Below are 13,425 nucleotides of genomic sequence, written 5' to 3' on the forward strand. Positions count from 1 at the left end.
AGACCAGCAAACCAATCATGCATCATTACGCGTTAGTCAATCTCTCGGCGTTTGCAGAGCCATGTGCATGCGATCGTTGGAACAGTGTTCGCATGCTTCAATAATGCATAACGACAATCATTCCCTAGCTTAATTAATTGGTATGCAATCCATGCCTCTCTGCAGAGTTCAGACCTCCTAGATCTTATTACTACTATTTAAGCACCACCAATGCCGCACACATCCCTCACCTCCAAATCCATTCTTCCCAACAATATCTAGCTGCACCTGCGCAGGAGACCTAGCTATAGCTACAGGAGATCATGGGGAACATTGTCCTGCAGCTGCTCGCCATTCTTGCACTCTGCATTGCACCGGCGAGGTCCGGCTGGCTCCAGGGCACCGCCACGTTCTACGGCGGCGCCGACGGCTCCGGCACCATGGGTACGTCGTCGTCGTCTACTCCATTTCCTCTCGCATCGCATTGTGTCAACCATTGCACGGCAATGCATCATCATGCATAATGCAAGACACAATCTGATGGAATATATATGTTGGAACAAGTGCATATGGGATGGTCTCGATGGGATTAACCGCTGATGTGCATATGTGTGCAAACAGGTGGTGCGTGCGGGTACGGGAATCTGTACGACCAGGGCTACGGCATCAATAACGCGGCGCTGAGCACGCCGCTGTTCAACAACGGGGCGTCGTGCGGGCAATGTTACCTCATCATCTGCAACTACGACAAGGCGCCCAGCGGGTGCAGGATGGGCACGGCGATCACCGTGACGGGCACCAACTTCTGCCCGCCCAACTATGACCTCCCCTACGGCGGCTGGTGCAACACGACCCGCCCTCACTTCGACATGTCCCAGCCCGCCTGGGAGAACATTGGCATCTACAGCGCTGGCATCGTCCCGATTCTCTACCAACAGTAAGAATAATACTATCAGTAGAGACCACCGTAAAAGCACTCTAAAACGAAGAAGTTGTATATATATATATATATGCATGATATCATGAAATAGTTAACACGTTGTGGTGTGATGGATTATATTGAAGGGTGAAGTGCTGGAGAAGCGGGGGAGTGAGATTCACCATCACCGGGTTGAACTACTTCGAGCTGGTGTTGGTGACGAACATGGCCGGGAGCGGGTCGATCGCGAGCATGTCGGTGAAGGGCTCAAGCACGGGGTGGATTCAGATGTCGAGGAATTGGGGCGCCAATTGGCAGTGTCTCGCCGGACTGGCTGGTCAGGCGCTCAGTTTCACCGTCACCTCCACCGGCGGCCAGACCATCGTCTTCGACAGCGTCGTGCCGGCGGGGTGGTCGTTCGGGCAAACCTTCAGCACCTACCAGCAGTTCGACTACTAAGCTATATATGTTCAGACATCAGGAACATCAAGATCGTCGTCTGAAATGTGAATGTCTGATCGATCGAGCATTCATACTTCGTTTTCATTTGTAATTAAGCTAGAGCGCTCTAAGATCGAGCATTGTTTATTGGGATCATTAATTCATTTGATTGTTCAATTGCTAATTGATGGATGTAAATTAAGTTGCAATATATCCAAGGCAATCATTATTAAATGATATGAAATTGCTACTGAAGATTGCATTCCACGAGTATTCCCGTACATCATGAAATGTGTACGTGCTAGCTAGTAGTAGTTTCTTCGTCATGGATACTATACAAATATATCTCTTTGTACTATGCATTGTTGATGCGTCTTAATATACATTTAATTAATGTACTCTCTTTCATCTAGACACCACCCTTTGACTGTTGGAATTATATGGGCCAAGCCCATGTAGTTAGACAATAATTTCTGAAAAAAAAATCTCAAAGGCCCAAAAAAATGCACGTAAAATTTAGTACCATCTTACTGATTCTAGAAGTATGAGATTGCTTTAAAAGCGTGGTGCTCTCTATATGCTACTCTCTCTCCGTCGCCATGGTTTTCCGCGCCCAACTTTAACCGTTTGTCTTATTTGAAAAATTTTAAAAAAATTTAAAAATATAAGTCACAAGTAAAGTATTATTTATGTTTTATCATCTCATAGCAATAAAAATACTAATTATAAAAAAATTTTAAATAAGACGAACGATTAAAATTAGGCACGGAACTTATGGTTGCATTTAAAATGGGACGGGGGGAGTACTAGAGCAATATGCATGGAAGAAAACTAAATCCGGACCTGTTACGCTACCTTATTGTTTGTGTGTGTGTGTGTCTGATTGAGCTGCAAATTTTCATCTGTTTGTGTGTGTGTTTTCTTTTCTTTTCAAAAAAAAAATGTTTGTGTGTGCGTCTGATTGAGCTGCAAATTTTCATCCTTTGGGCTTGCTCACGCAACTACGCATGTAGGCCTTCGGGCTTCGGTGGTTCAACCCAAAACCAAATTTCCATCCTTGGGCTTGCTCACCCAACTACGCATGTAGGCCTTCGGTGGTTCAACCCAAACCCGTGTGACACTCAAACAAGCCAATTAAACCATTTCATTTTCAAGAAATCTCTTCGGCCTTTCTTTGACAACTTGTTTTTGCGAACATTTCTTTGACAACTTGCATAACATGTGTGATCTGTGTGTGTTTTCCGGTGCCTCGTTTCAGTGTTTTCGCGGATGCGACCCTCTACCGGCTGGTCTCCAGTTTCACTTCCTATCAATTCCAAGCTTTATATGGTTAAACCGGTAATTCCAGCTGCTACAATTTTAATAAGCTGAATTACTAAACCACATTCGACATTCGATAGGAAAAAAAGGAGGTAAAATCTTACAAACTTCTAACCTTCATATCTGCTTCGCCATCCGTGCTCTAGTTAGCCAACTCCGACGACCTTGTTGAACTCTAGCGGACAACAACGACGATCCTAACTGTTTAGGATCCGGATTGGGGTTGGGGTGATAGGGGTGGGAGGAGGGGGAAGAGGGGGAGTCCGCCAGCTTTACAGAGATGGCCGTGATCGGCGGAAGACTGGTAGTAGGTGGTGGAATTGGACGGGCAACAAAGCAGCGCCCCCGAAACCGTGGGGACGAAGGAGGGCGGTGGGCTGGCATTGGCTGCGGGGCCAAAACAAAGCGACTAGTTAGGAGGTAGTGGGCTAGTGGCCAATGGTGGTGGATCCAGTGGTAGGGAGTCGATAGAAACAAAGAAGATCACCTTGTTGTCACCGACTTCAGGAGGAGTGGACAGAGAAAGGGGAGGGGGGGCGAAGCCAGTCGGAGGGCCAAGGGGGAGGGGGGCTCGCTGGTGCCGTTCACGCCTCCTGCCCTAGCTGGCGAGGTCGGGCGGTGGCACACTGGCATGGGGTGGTGGCGTCGGGGGAGCTCGCCTTGCTCTCGTGCTGCATGCGGCTGGGCGAGGGCACGGGGGGGGGGGGGGGGGGGGGGAAATGACAAGATAGATGTTGCGTACAAATCTTAAAGCATATCTAACGGTCCAAAATTTGAAAGATATAAGCTGGATTTCATGTCACAAAATATATAGACTTTGATAGATCCTCTCTTAGATATATCAGGTCTCTTACAATAATTCGTTGGGCCTAACTAAGCCATTTTGTCTAAAAAAATCTGCAAAAATTAAATCAAACCAAGGCATGTCAAAGTCGATAATGCTTGAAGTTAATCATTCTGTTCCAGGAATATGTGCTCAACTTCCATACGAAATGGAACTTAAATATATACAGGGTGAATTGCTGTTCTGAACATGTCTGAAAAAAAAACTTGCACTATAATCGGTTTGCCGTTGCATGATTATCGTTAGAGCAGCTGCTTCAGTTGAAACTTGATACTAAACGACTTACATGGTGGTGTACTATATTAATTAATCTATTACTATAATCTATCGATCGGGCAAACAATGAGTATTACTCAATTAATTATGACTGCAATAGAGCAATGGCGGATACAGATGTGAATTGAATATGCCCCCTGAATGAACAGAACGGTTAGTTATGTGTTCAAAGAAGCAAGGTATAAAATTATTGCTATTGTACGTGCAATGAAGAGTGCAGACCTTGCGCTCCCACTAATCGTAGTGGAATTCATCAGCAAAATAAATAAATCATATAGAAATAGAGTATTTTTACTATTTTCATCATACGATTCTTGTTGGTTGACCTCAAGCACTGAACAAGATAATGCAAATTATTTGGCTATTTCAATGTCTGGCTCGCCAGTAGTTGGAACTTGGGAGAGAAAAAAATAAGCAGCGGCTGCAAAGGGTTCAAGGGAGTTGAGCCTGTTGTAGTTAGGTGGTACTGAAAGGATAATTGATTCAGAAAAGTGAAATACTCCAACGTCCTTTCCATTCCAACTTCTCGCTTGTCCAATTAAGAACTTTGAAAAATTCCGTACTAATTAAGAATTTCACGGAACGAATTTAGGTAGCCAATAAATGAGCAGATGCATATTTTTTTATTACAAATTAAAACTGATTGAGAATTTCTCGTTGAGAAATATGTGTGTGAAATATTTCTGATTTAGAATTTCATCTCTGGCTGGTAAAACTGACATATTACAGTTTGGCACATCAGGAAGTATATTTAATTTTTTTTAAGATGATGGATAGAAATCCGATCCTATATTCACACACATACTTAAAGATTACATGGGTACTTAAGGCACATTCTAAAGAGATAATTGAGCTTAACTACTACTCGTTTTCTATTAGCATGTTTTTTAAACTATTAAACGATATATTTCGTGCAAAACTTTCTATATTAAAAATACTACCTTTTCAAAATAAAATAATTTGATTTATATTTTTTTAATAATTAATACTTAATTAATTATATGCTAATAAAGTTTTTATTTTGCGTGTCGCTAAATAAGACAAAACGTTAAGCTGGAAAGAACGTGTCCTAACACTCCAAATCCCATAACTGACACAAAAGAGGAAAAACAACAATAAGAAAGATAAATTTTACAGTTCCTAAGATGTACTGTATCAAAACTTTTAATGCAAACTTAGCACCTCTCGGTACCTACTTAACTACTATAAAATCACTAAAAGAAAAGGTAAACACGATATGTAGTTAGAAAGATTGTATGGCTAACATTCAGTTTAGCTATGCATGCTTGACTAGCATAGAAACATTCGCAAGCATGCATGTTCAGAGCATTTCTGTTCTTGCTGCGAAAACGCAACGACTTGTGTTCAGATTGAACTGAATAATGCTAACATACGACTTATCATTTCTGATGGAGGAAACGGTACGTAGAGCTTAGACCAGCAAACCAATTAATCATCATTTCGCATAAGTCAATTTCTGGACGTTGCAGAGCCATCAGCCATGTGCAACGATCGTTGGAACAGTGATCGCATTTTTCAATAATGCCTACGACAATCATTCCCTTGCAATATGTAATCCACGCCTCTGCATGCAGGCCTCCTAGATCATAGTACTATATAAGCACCACCATTGCCGCATACATCCCTCACCTCCAAATCCATTCATCACAACAATATCTAGCTAGCTAGTTATCTAGCTTAATTACTCTCGATCGACTGCACAGGCTCAACCTAGCTAAGAGGAAATGGGGAACATTTTCCTGCAGCTGCTCGCCGTTGTTGCACTCTGCATTGCACCGGCGAGGTCGGACTGGCTCCCGGGCACCGCCACGTTCTACGGCGGCGCCGACGGCTCCGGCACCATGGGTACGTATACGTCGTCTACTCCACATACGGCCCAAATGTCCGACTCACGTACGCACTGAATTTGATTTATTTGATTGCCATGGATTAACCGGATGCATGTGCGTATGTGTGCATACAGGTGGTGCGTGCGGGTACGGGAACCTGTACGACCAGGGGTACGGCATCAACAACGCAGCGCTGAGCACGCCGCTGTTCAACGACGGCGCGTCGTGCGGGCAGTGCTACCTCATCATCTGCGACTACAGCAAGGCGCCCGACTGGTGCAAGCTCGGCAAGGCGATCACCGTGACGGGCACCAACTACTGTCCGCCCAACTATGACCTCCCATACGGCGGCTGGTGCAACGCGACCCGCCCTCACTTCGACATGTCCCAACCTGCCTGGGAGAACATTGGCATCTACAGCGCCGGCATCATCCCCATCCTCTACCAACAGTAATAAGCACATTTACCGACCTGACATCTCCTGAATTTGTATGTGTGAATTCTGAAGCGAAGCAGTACGTGTGTTGTGCTAAACCGTTATGCTATGAATTGCAGGGTGAAGTGCTGGAGGTACGGGGGCGTGAGGTTCACCATCAACGGGTTCAACTACTTCGAGCTGGTGCTGGTGACCAACATGGCCGGGAGCGGGTCGATCGCGAGCATGTCGGTGAAGGGGTCATGCACGGGGTGGATCCAGATGACGAGGAATTGGGGCGCCAATTGGCAGTGTCTCGCTGGACTGGCCGGACAGGCGCTCAGCTTCAATGTCACCTCCACCGGTGGCCAGACCATCGTCTTCGACGATGCCGTGCCGGCGGGGTGGTCGTTCGGCCAAACATTCAGCACCTACCACCAATTCGACTACTAAGCAGGGTTCAGACGTCGACAACATCGAGATCGTCATCTGAAATCTGAATGTCTACGATCGATCATTCTTGTTTGGGATCATTTATTCGATTGTTCAGTTGGGATCATTCATTGATTTCTAACTGATGGATGTAAATTGAGTTGCAATTCAAGGAAATCATTATTAAATTATGTGAAATTGCTACTGAAAATCACATTTCATCGGTCTGTATGCATCATAAAATGTGTATGTGCTAGTGGTTTCTTCGGCCCCGTTTGGCACAGCTCTAGTTCCCAACTCCAACTTACCTAGAGTTAGAGCTGTGCCGAACGGTACAGATCCTCCGTTTTTTGAGTGGAGCTAGTTGAGCTACTAATAGAAAATGAACTACGGGGGTTAGGGGTGGGCAGAAAAAGACCGAACCGAAAAGACCGAGACCGAAAAATTTGGTCCTAGGTAGTGAAAGACCGAATTTTGTTCGGTCAATTTGGTTAGTCTCCTCGGTTAACCGAATAGACCGAAATATCAAAAAATTCTAAATGCAACCTACAATCCACTATATTTAATAGGATTAAACTCTAATTTTCACATCCCTACTTCTTCTAGGCATGCAACCTAATAAAAGTCTTTACTCATAAGTGCTTACGAATTTTTTTGTGATTTTTGTGTTGAAAATTTCCATTTTTTCTTTGCATATATGAAAATATTGTTGAATTTCGGTCAGGAGCGAGACCGAGACCGAATTTATCGGTCCTGACTTTTTGCGCTGAAATTCGGTTTTCACTTTTCAAAGACCGAAAAGACCGAAAGACCGAAGACCAAGACCGAAATTTTCGGTTAGACCGAATGCCCACCCCTAACGGGGATGGAGCTGGATTTTTGCTGCTCGACAGCTCCACTCTACCCCAAAAGACCCACTACCCTTTAATTTTTTAGTCTATTTATACAAAAATGCCACTCAACTACCCTTTCACTCCTCCTCTCCTCCCCCATCTTCCTCCCGATCCAAACCGAGCTGCATGCGGGGGGCGGTGGCGTCGGTGGGTAGCGGCGACAGGCCGAAGGTGCGCGGAAGACGACATGCGGCCGGCGGGCCGGCGGCGGATGCGGAGGAGGATGACAGAGCGGCGGTCTTCTTCAACCCAGGCATGGGCTCTGGGCGCAAGGGTGACCGGTTGTTTGTGCCTGGGATGACAAGCTGCGGCCGCTCCGGCGCCTTGTGCTGTGGCGGCGACGGCCAGCAGCCGGCGGCGTGCCTGGGGCCGCCGGCTAGGTCTCTTTTTTTCATTTTTTTTTCATTTTTTTTCCAGATCTAGAGCTGAAAGGTAGCCAAAAACTTTTCAACTTTTCAACGAGTCTTCAACTCTAACAGGAACTAGCTCTCACTGGAGTTGGAGTTTGGAGCCCTACCAAACGAGGCCTTCATCACGGGCTCCTACACAAATTTAATATGGTGGCCCAATGTAAATATATCTCTTTCGTCTTCGTGGAAACCGTATGGACATATTATGCGTCGTGCAAACTTGGTGTAGCTTGTGAGCGGCATGCAAAGCAAGATAAGCTATTAGCACATAGATAATTAAGTATTAATCATTATAAACTTTAAAAATTAACTTAATTGTTTTTTTTGAAAAAGAAACATTTATATAAAACATTTAGAAAAAAACACATCATTTAGCAGTTTAAAATGTATGCTAATGGAAAACGAGAAAGTTGTAGTTTAGATTTGAAAAAACTAGACCTAATAAGTTGACATTAATGTACTCTCTTTCATCTAGACATTAGCCTTTAAGGCCCCCTTTGATTCAAAGGAAATTCATAGAAATTTTAAAGGATTTCATTCCAATTTTTCCTATATAGCCCTTTAAATTAAAGGAATGAATCCTATGAAATTCCTATGGAATGCCTTTTCCCATGTAAGTTTTGGAGGAAATTTTGCATGAGGTAGAACCTCATGTTAAAAATCCTTTGAGTTTTTATCTCTCCTCAAATTCCTGTGTTTTTCCTATGGCTCAATCAAACGACCATTCCTACGTTTTTCTTGTGTTTTGTAATCCTCTCTTTTAAACTTGTATTCCTGTGAGAATCCTATGTTTTTCCTATTCCTTCGTTTTTTTCATTCCTATGATTTAAAGGGGGCTAAGTGTTGGAATTATATGGGCTAAATCCATGTAGTTAGACAATAGTTTCTAAAAGAAAAAAAATCAAGGCCCATCACATGAAAGGATGCACGTGAACTTTAGTATCAGCTTACTAATTCTATGAATATGAGATCACTTTTTTTAAAGTGCGGTGCTCTCTATGTTACTAGAGCAATATGGATGAGAGATAACTTTAAGAAAAGCGCACCTTAACCACTCACTTCACGGAGTTTTGTCATGTTGTCTTAGAGCGGCTAGAAATTCAAACCGGGTATGCTACCTTATTCTTTTCTGCTTAATGGATAGATCGATTAACGACAAGTTTACTAAACTGCTAAACGATACAATGTTTGTCCCTTTTTGCATGTTAACATGTGAGGGAGGATGTTCATATGGACCAGAGGATCCAATTGCCTACGTACATGTCCTTTTATTGGGCAATTGACTACATGTGATTTATGGACTATGAGTCCATGATTAACGACACGTTCGGCTTAACTCTCGGGCCCAGGCATGCTGGTAGGCCTTCGATGGTTCGGCCCAAATCCGTGCGACACTCAAACAAGTTAAGCCATTTCATTTTCAAGAAATCTCTTCGGTCTTTCTGACAGTTTTTTTCTCTTTTGCGAACATTTCTTTGACAATTTGCTAACGTGTGTGATCTGTATGTGTTTTCCAGTGCCTCGTTGCAGTGTTTTCGCGGATGCGGCTCCATGAGATGCTACCGGCTGGTCTCCGATCTCCACTCCTTATCATTTCACTCAGTCAATTTCAAGTTTCTGTACGAAACCTTTATATGGTTAAACTGGTAAGTCTAACAGCTACAATTTTCATAAATCTTTTCTTAGATGTATCAGGTACTCTTTTATAATTCGATCGGCCTAACCAAGCTATTCTGTCTAAAGAAACTTTCAAAAATTAAAACAAACCAAAAACATGTCAAACGATATAATGCTTGAGGTTAATCATTCTGTTCCAGGAATATTGTGCTCAACTTCCATACGAAAAGGAACTTAAATATATAAAGGCTGAATTGCTGTTCTGCACATCTGTCTGAAAAAACCTGCACTATAATCGGTTTGCTGTTGCATGATTATCGTTAGAGTAGCTTCTTCAGTTGAAACTTGGTACTAATTAAACGAATTACATATTTGTGTATATTAATTAATTAATTATACTCTATATTAATTATTGATCGGTCAAAAAGTGATTAATAATATTCTATACTACTTAATTAATTATGACTATAATAATGCAATGGTGTACGCATATGTGGATCGAGTGCCCCCGAATGAACAAAACGGTTAGCATGTTTTCAAAGAAGCAAGATATGACACTATTGCTAATGGAATGGTTTTTTAAACTCTTGAAGATGTTTATTGTATGTTATCCAAATAATTATGAAATAATTTGATAAGATATATAATATGTGTTATATCACTTCACAAAAATTAATCTCTATAAGTTAAAAAAATAACAAATTTAACTATAGTAGTTAACGTATATTTATAGTCAAGTTTGTCTTTTAACTTGTAGAAGTTGAATTCCAACTTACATATTTGTGAAGTGATATATTAATCTATCTTGACAATTTTTTTTTAAAAAAATCCGTAGATGGCGTGTGAAGAACAAGGGGACATTCCCTTGAGAGTTTAGAATTGTTTCCCTTATTACTGGTGTCGATCGACAAACCGGTATTTTGTATATGTGCAGAATTAGTTACTCCCTCTGTTACAAAATATAAGCGATCTCCAATATTCAAAATTAGTACTACAATATAAGCATTTCTATGACACTATGACACTAATTCTATTATAAGGAAATTCATAGGTTTTCAACAAGTCAAGTGTTTGGGAGAGGAATATAAGCGATTCAAAATTTAACCATTATGGTGATAGAAAGGGAATATTTTCCCTTAACCTTAGTGTTTGTAAATAATCTATATAAATACTTATATTTTGTAACGGAGGGAATCCTAATTACGCTGTAACACATCAGAACAAGAAATTCATAAAGATATGTAGTATTCTACTAGTTGATCATACGGTTCTGGTGGTTGACCTAAAATACTGAACAAGATAATGCAAATTATTTGACTATTTCTTCAATGCGTCGCCAGTGGTTGGAATAGAAAAAGAGAAGAAGTTGTGGCTGCAAAGGGTTTAAGGGAGTTGAGCCTTTAGTTAGACACTTAGACAGTACTGAAAGGACAATTAATTAAGAAGTGAAATACTCCTACTACTCGCTTGTCCAATTAAGAAATTTGAAATATCCCTTACAAATTAAGAATTTCATGGAACGAAATTAGGTGGCCAATAAATGAGCATAGGCATATTTTCGGTGTGGATTATTTCTGATCGATATATAAAATTGACATGTTACAGCTTGGTACGTCAACTAGCAGAGGATATGCTAGTAGCAATAATTTTATTTTTTGAGAGAGAAGCAGAGGATATAATTTCGTTAGCCAAACAGAGTAAAACAAAATGCACTAGTCGACTGGAAGAATGGTACTCCAGTTCAGCTATAGCAGAAACATTCCCGTGCATGCGTGATCTTCAGAGCATTTCTGTTCTTCCCTTTCACAACGATCGACTTCTGTTCGGTTTTAACTACTCGACTTGAAGAATGCTAACATACGACTTATAGTTTCTGATGCAGCAAACAGTGATCATCACGCGTAAGTCAATCTCTGGACGTTGCAGAGCCATGTGCAAGATTCAATAATGCATATGCGACAATCGTTCATTGTTATGCAATCCATATCCATTCCTCTTTGCAGGCCTCCTAGATCACTATATAAGCAGTTAAGCACCACCATTGCCGCAGACATCCTTCACCCCCAAATCCAGTAATCACAACAGTATTTAGCTGCAAGGAATCAAGCTAGCTGTAGCAAACAGAGGAGATCATGGGGAACATTCTCCTGCAGCTGCTCGCCGTTGTTGCATTCTGCATTGCACCGGCGAGGTCGGACTGGCTCCCGGGCACCGCCACGTTCTACGGCGGCGCCGACGGCTCCGGCACCATGGGTACGTCGTCGTCTGCTCCACCCTCTGGAATAGCATTGTCAATTATGATTGACAAATGACAATGTTGCATGCATGCATACGTGTACTTTCTCTATTCTAAAATAAATCAAACTAAGGCGAACCTTACTCCCCAGCACGCAAAATAAAGTAGCGTTTAGCGCATCATTAATTAAGTATTAGCTAAAATAAATTTAAAAATAGATTAATATGACTTTTGAAAGTAACTTTTGTATACAAAATTTTTGCAAAATCTACACCGTTTAGTAGCTTGAAAAACATGCGAGCGGAAAACGAGAGTGGTGAGTTAGGAAAGTAGAGATAAGAACTCAGCCCTAATGTGGGATGTAACATCTAAGCTCCTAGTACTAAGGGTGTGTTTAGTTCACGCCAAAATTGAAAGTTTGGTTAAAATTGGAATGATGTGATGGAAAAGTTGGAAGTTTACGTGTGTAGGAAAATTTTAATGTGATGGAAAAGTTGGAAGTTTGAAGAGAAAATTTGAAACTAAACACGACGTAAGATATTATTCAAATTTGTAGAAACGAAGGAAGTACGTCATATGCAACCTGAACTTGTGACAGAACATTTGGGTGCATCTGTACTTGCAGGTGGCGCGTGCGGGTACGGCAACCTGTACGACCAGGGCTACGGCATCAACAACGCAGCGCTGAGCACGCCGCTGTTCAACGACGGCGCGTCGTGCGGGCAGTGCTACCTCATCATCTGCGACTACGGCAAGGCGCCCGACTGGTGCAAGCTCGGCAAGGCGATCACCGTGACGGGCACCAACTACTGTCCGCCCAACTATGACCTCCCCTACGGCGGCTGGTGCAACGCGACCCGCCCTCACTTCGACATGTCCCAGCCTGCCTGGGAGAACATTGGCATCTACAGCGCTGGCATCGTCCCCATCCTCTACCAACAGTAATAAGCATTAACCAACCTGACATCTTCTCTGCATTTCTATATATATGTCTGAACTCTGAAACGAATCAAGTGTGTGGTGCTGTTTGTATTGAAAAATTTGCAGGGTGAAGTGCTGGAGGTATGGGGGAGTGAGGTTCACCATCAACGGGTTCAACTACTTCGAGCTGGTGCTGGTGACCAACATGGCCGGGAGCGGGTCGATCGTGAGCATGTCGGTGAAGGGGTCATGCACGGGGTGGATCCAGATGACGAGGAATTGGGGCGCCAATTGGCAGTGCCTCGCTGGACTGGCCGGACAGGCGCTCAGCTTCAATGTCACCTCCACCGGCGGCCAGACCATCGTCTTCGACGACGCCGTGCCGGCGGGGTGGTCGTTCGGCCAAACCTTCAGCACCTACCACCAATTCGACTACTGATTGAGCTATATATGTTCAGACATCAGGAAGATCAGATCCTCGTCTGAAATCTGAATGTCTATCTGATCGATCCAGTATTGGTAATCTGTTTCATTGTAAGATCGAGCATTATTTGGGAGTACCATTCATTTGATCGTTTTAATTGCTAGTCGGTGGATGTAAATCAAGTTGAATCCACTGCTATCTTTAATCGATGTGAAACTGTAGTAGTACCACTGAAGATCACATTCCATCAGACTTTGATTACATCATAAAACGTGTACCACATGCTGATGACAGCCGACGAGTCATATTCCTCGATGGAAGCAGAGTGGCAATTAAAGGCTACGACTAGAGATGCTCACGAGAAAAATACATGTACAAGTACGCAATAATATCAACACCAAAGCCATCAAATAATTCGAGACTCGTACACAAGAAAACTGACAGGAAG

The 13,425-nt window shown here is 42.7% G+C and overlaps 3 protein-coding genes across 3 annotated transcripts; all 3 read left to right on the forward strand.

Annotated features, from left to right (window-relative positions):
• Window positions 1-243: 243 nt before the first annotated feature.
• On the forward strand, window positions 244-1,578 carry LOC127767408 (expansin-A18). The gene is made up of 3 exons (XM_052292741.1): window positions 244-423; window positions 601-916; window positions 1,045-1,578. Exons 1-3 carry the CDS (start codon window positions 303-305, stop codon window positions 1,355-1,357), a joined length of 750 nt encoding a protein of 249 aa, XP_052148701.1. The 5' UTR covers window positions 244-302; the 3' UTR covers window positions 1,358-1,578.
• A 3,868-nt stretch (window positions 1,579-5,446) lies between these two features.
• LOC127767409 (expansin-A19) lies at window positions 5,447-6,692 on the forward strand. The gene is made up of 3 exons (XM_052292742.1): window positions 5,447-5,645; window positions 5,764-6,079; window positions 6,185-6,692. Exons 1-3 carry the CDS (start codon window positions 5,525-5,527, stop codon window positions 6,495-6,497), a joined length of 750 nt encoding a protein of 249 aa, XP_052148702.1. The 5' UTR covers window positions 5,447-5,524; the 3' UTR covers window positions 6,498-6,692.
• Window positions 6,693-11,471: 4,779 nt separating this feature from the next.
• On the forward strand, window positions 11,472-13,134 carry LOC127767410 (expansin-A19-like). Its single transcript, XM_052292743.1, has 3 exons — window positions 11,472-11,649; window positions 12,258-12,573; window positions 12,680-13,134. Exons 1-3 carry the CDS (start codon window positions 11,529-11,531, stop codon window positions 12,990-12,992), a joined length of 750 nt encoding a protein of 249 aa, XP_052148703.1. The 5' UTR covers window positions 11,472-11,528; the 3' UTR covers window positions 12,993-13,134.
• The last annotated feature ends 291 nt before the right edge of the window (window positions 13,135-13,425 follow it).

Source organism: Oryza glaberrima, chromosome 3 (genome assembly GCF_000147395.1).
Source record: "Oryza glaberrima chromosome 3, OglaRS2, whole genome shotgun sequence".
Classification (NCBI taxonomy): domain Eukaryota; kingdom Viridiplantae; phylum Streptophyta; class Magnoliopsida; order Poales; family Poaceae; genus Oryza; species Oryza glaberrima.

Excerpts from the sequence above, each read along its gene's own strand:
- LOC127767408 (XM_052292741.1), top strand. The coding sequence starts at position 303 with ATGGGGAACATTGTCCTGCAGCTGCTCGCCATTCTTGCACTCTGCATT. Across the intron at positions 424-600 it reads CGACGGCTCCGGCACCATGG|GTGGTGCGTGCGGGTACGGG; the intron begins GTACGTCGTCGT and ends GTGTGCAAACAG. Across the intron at positions 917-1,044 it reads GTCCCGATTCTCTACCAACA|GGTGAAGTGCTGGAGAAGCG; the intron begins GTAAGAATAATA and ends ATTATATTGAAG.
- LOC127767409 (XM_052292742.1), top strand. The coding sequence starts at position 5,525 with ATGGGGAACATTTTCCTGCAGCTGCTCGCCGTTGTTGCACTCTGCATT. Across the intron at positions 5,646-5,763 it reads CGACGGCTCCGGCACCATGG|GTGGTGCGTGCGGGTACGGG; the intron begins GTACGTATACGT and ends GTGTGCATACAG. Across the intron at positions 6,080-6,184 it reads ATCCCCATCCTCTACCAACA|GGTGAAGTGCTGGAGGTACG; the intron begins GTAATAAGCACA and ends TATGAATTGCAG.
- LOC127767410 (XM_052292743.1), top strand. The coding sequence starts at position 11,529 with ATGGGGAACATTCTCCTGCAGCTGCTCGCCGTTGTTGCATTCTGCATT. Across the intron at positions 11,650-12,257 it reads CGACGGCTCCGGCACCATGG|GTGGCGCGTGCGGGTACGGC; the intron begins GTACGTCGTCGT and ends CTGTACTTGCAG. Across the intron at positions 12,574-12,679 it reads GTCCCCATCCTCTACCAACA|GGTGAAGTGCTGGAGGTATG; the intron begins GTAATAAGCATT and ends AAAAATTTGCAG.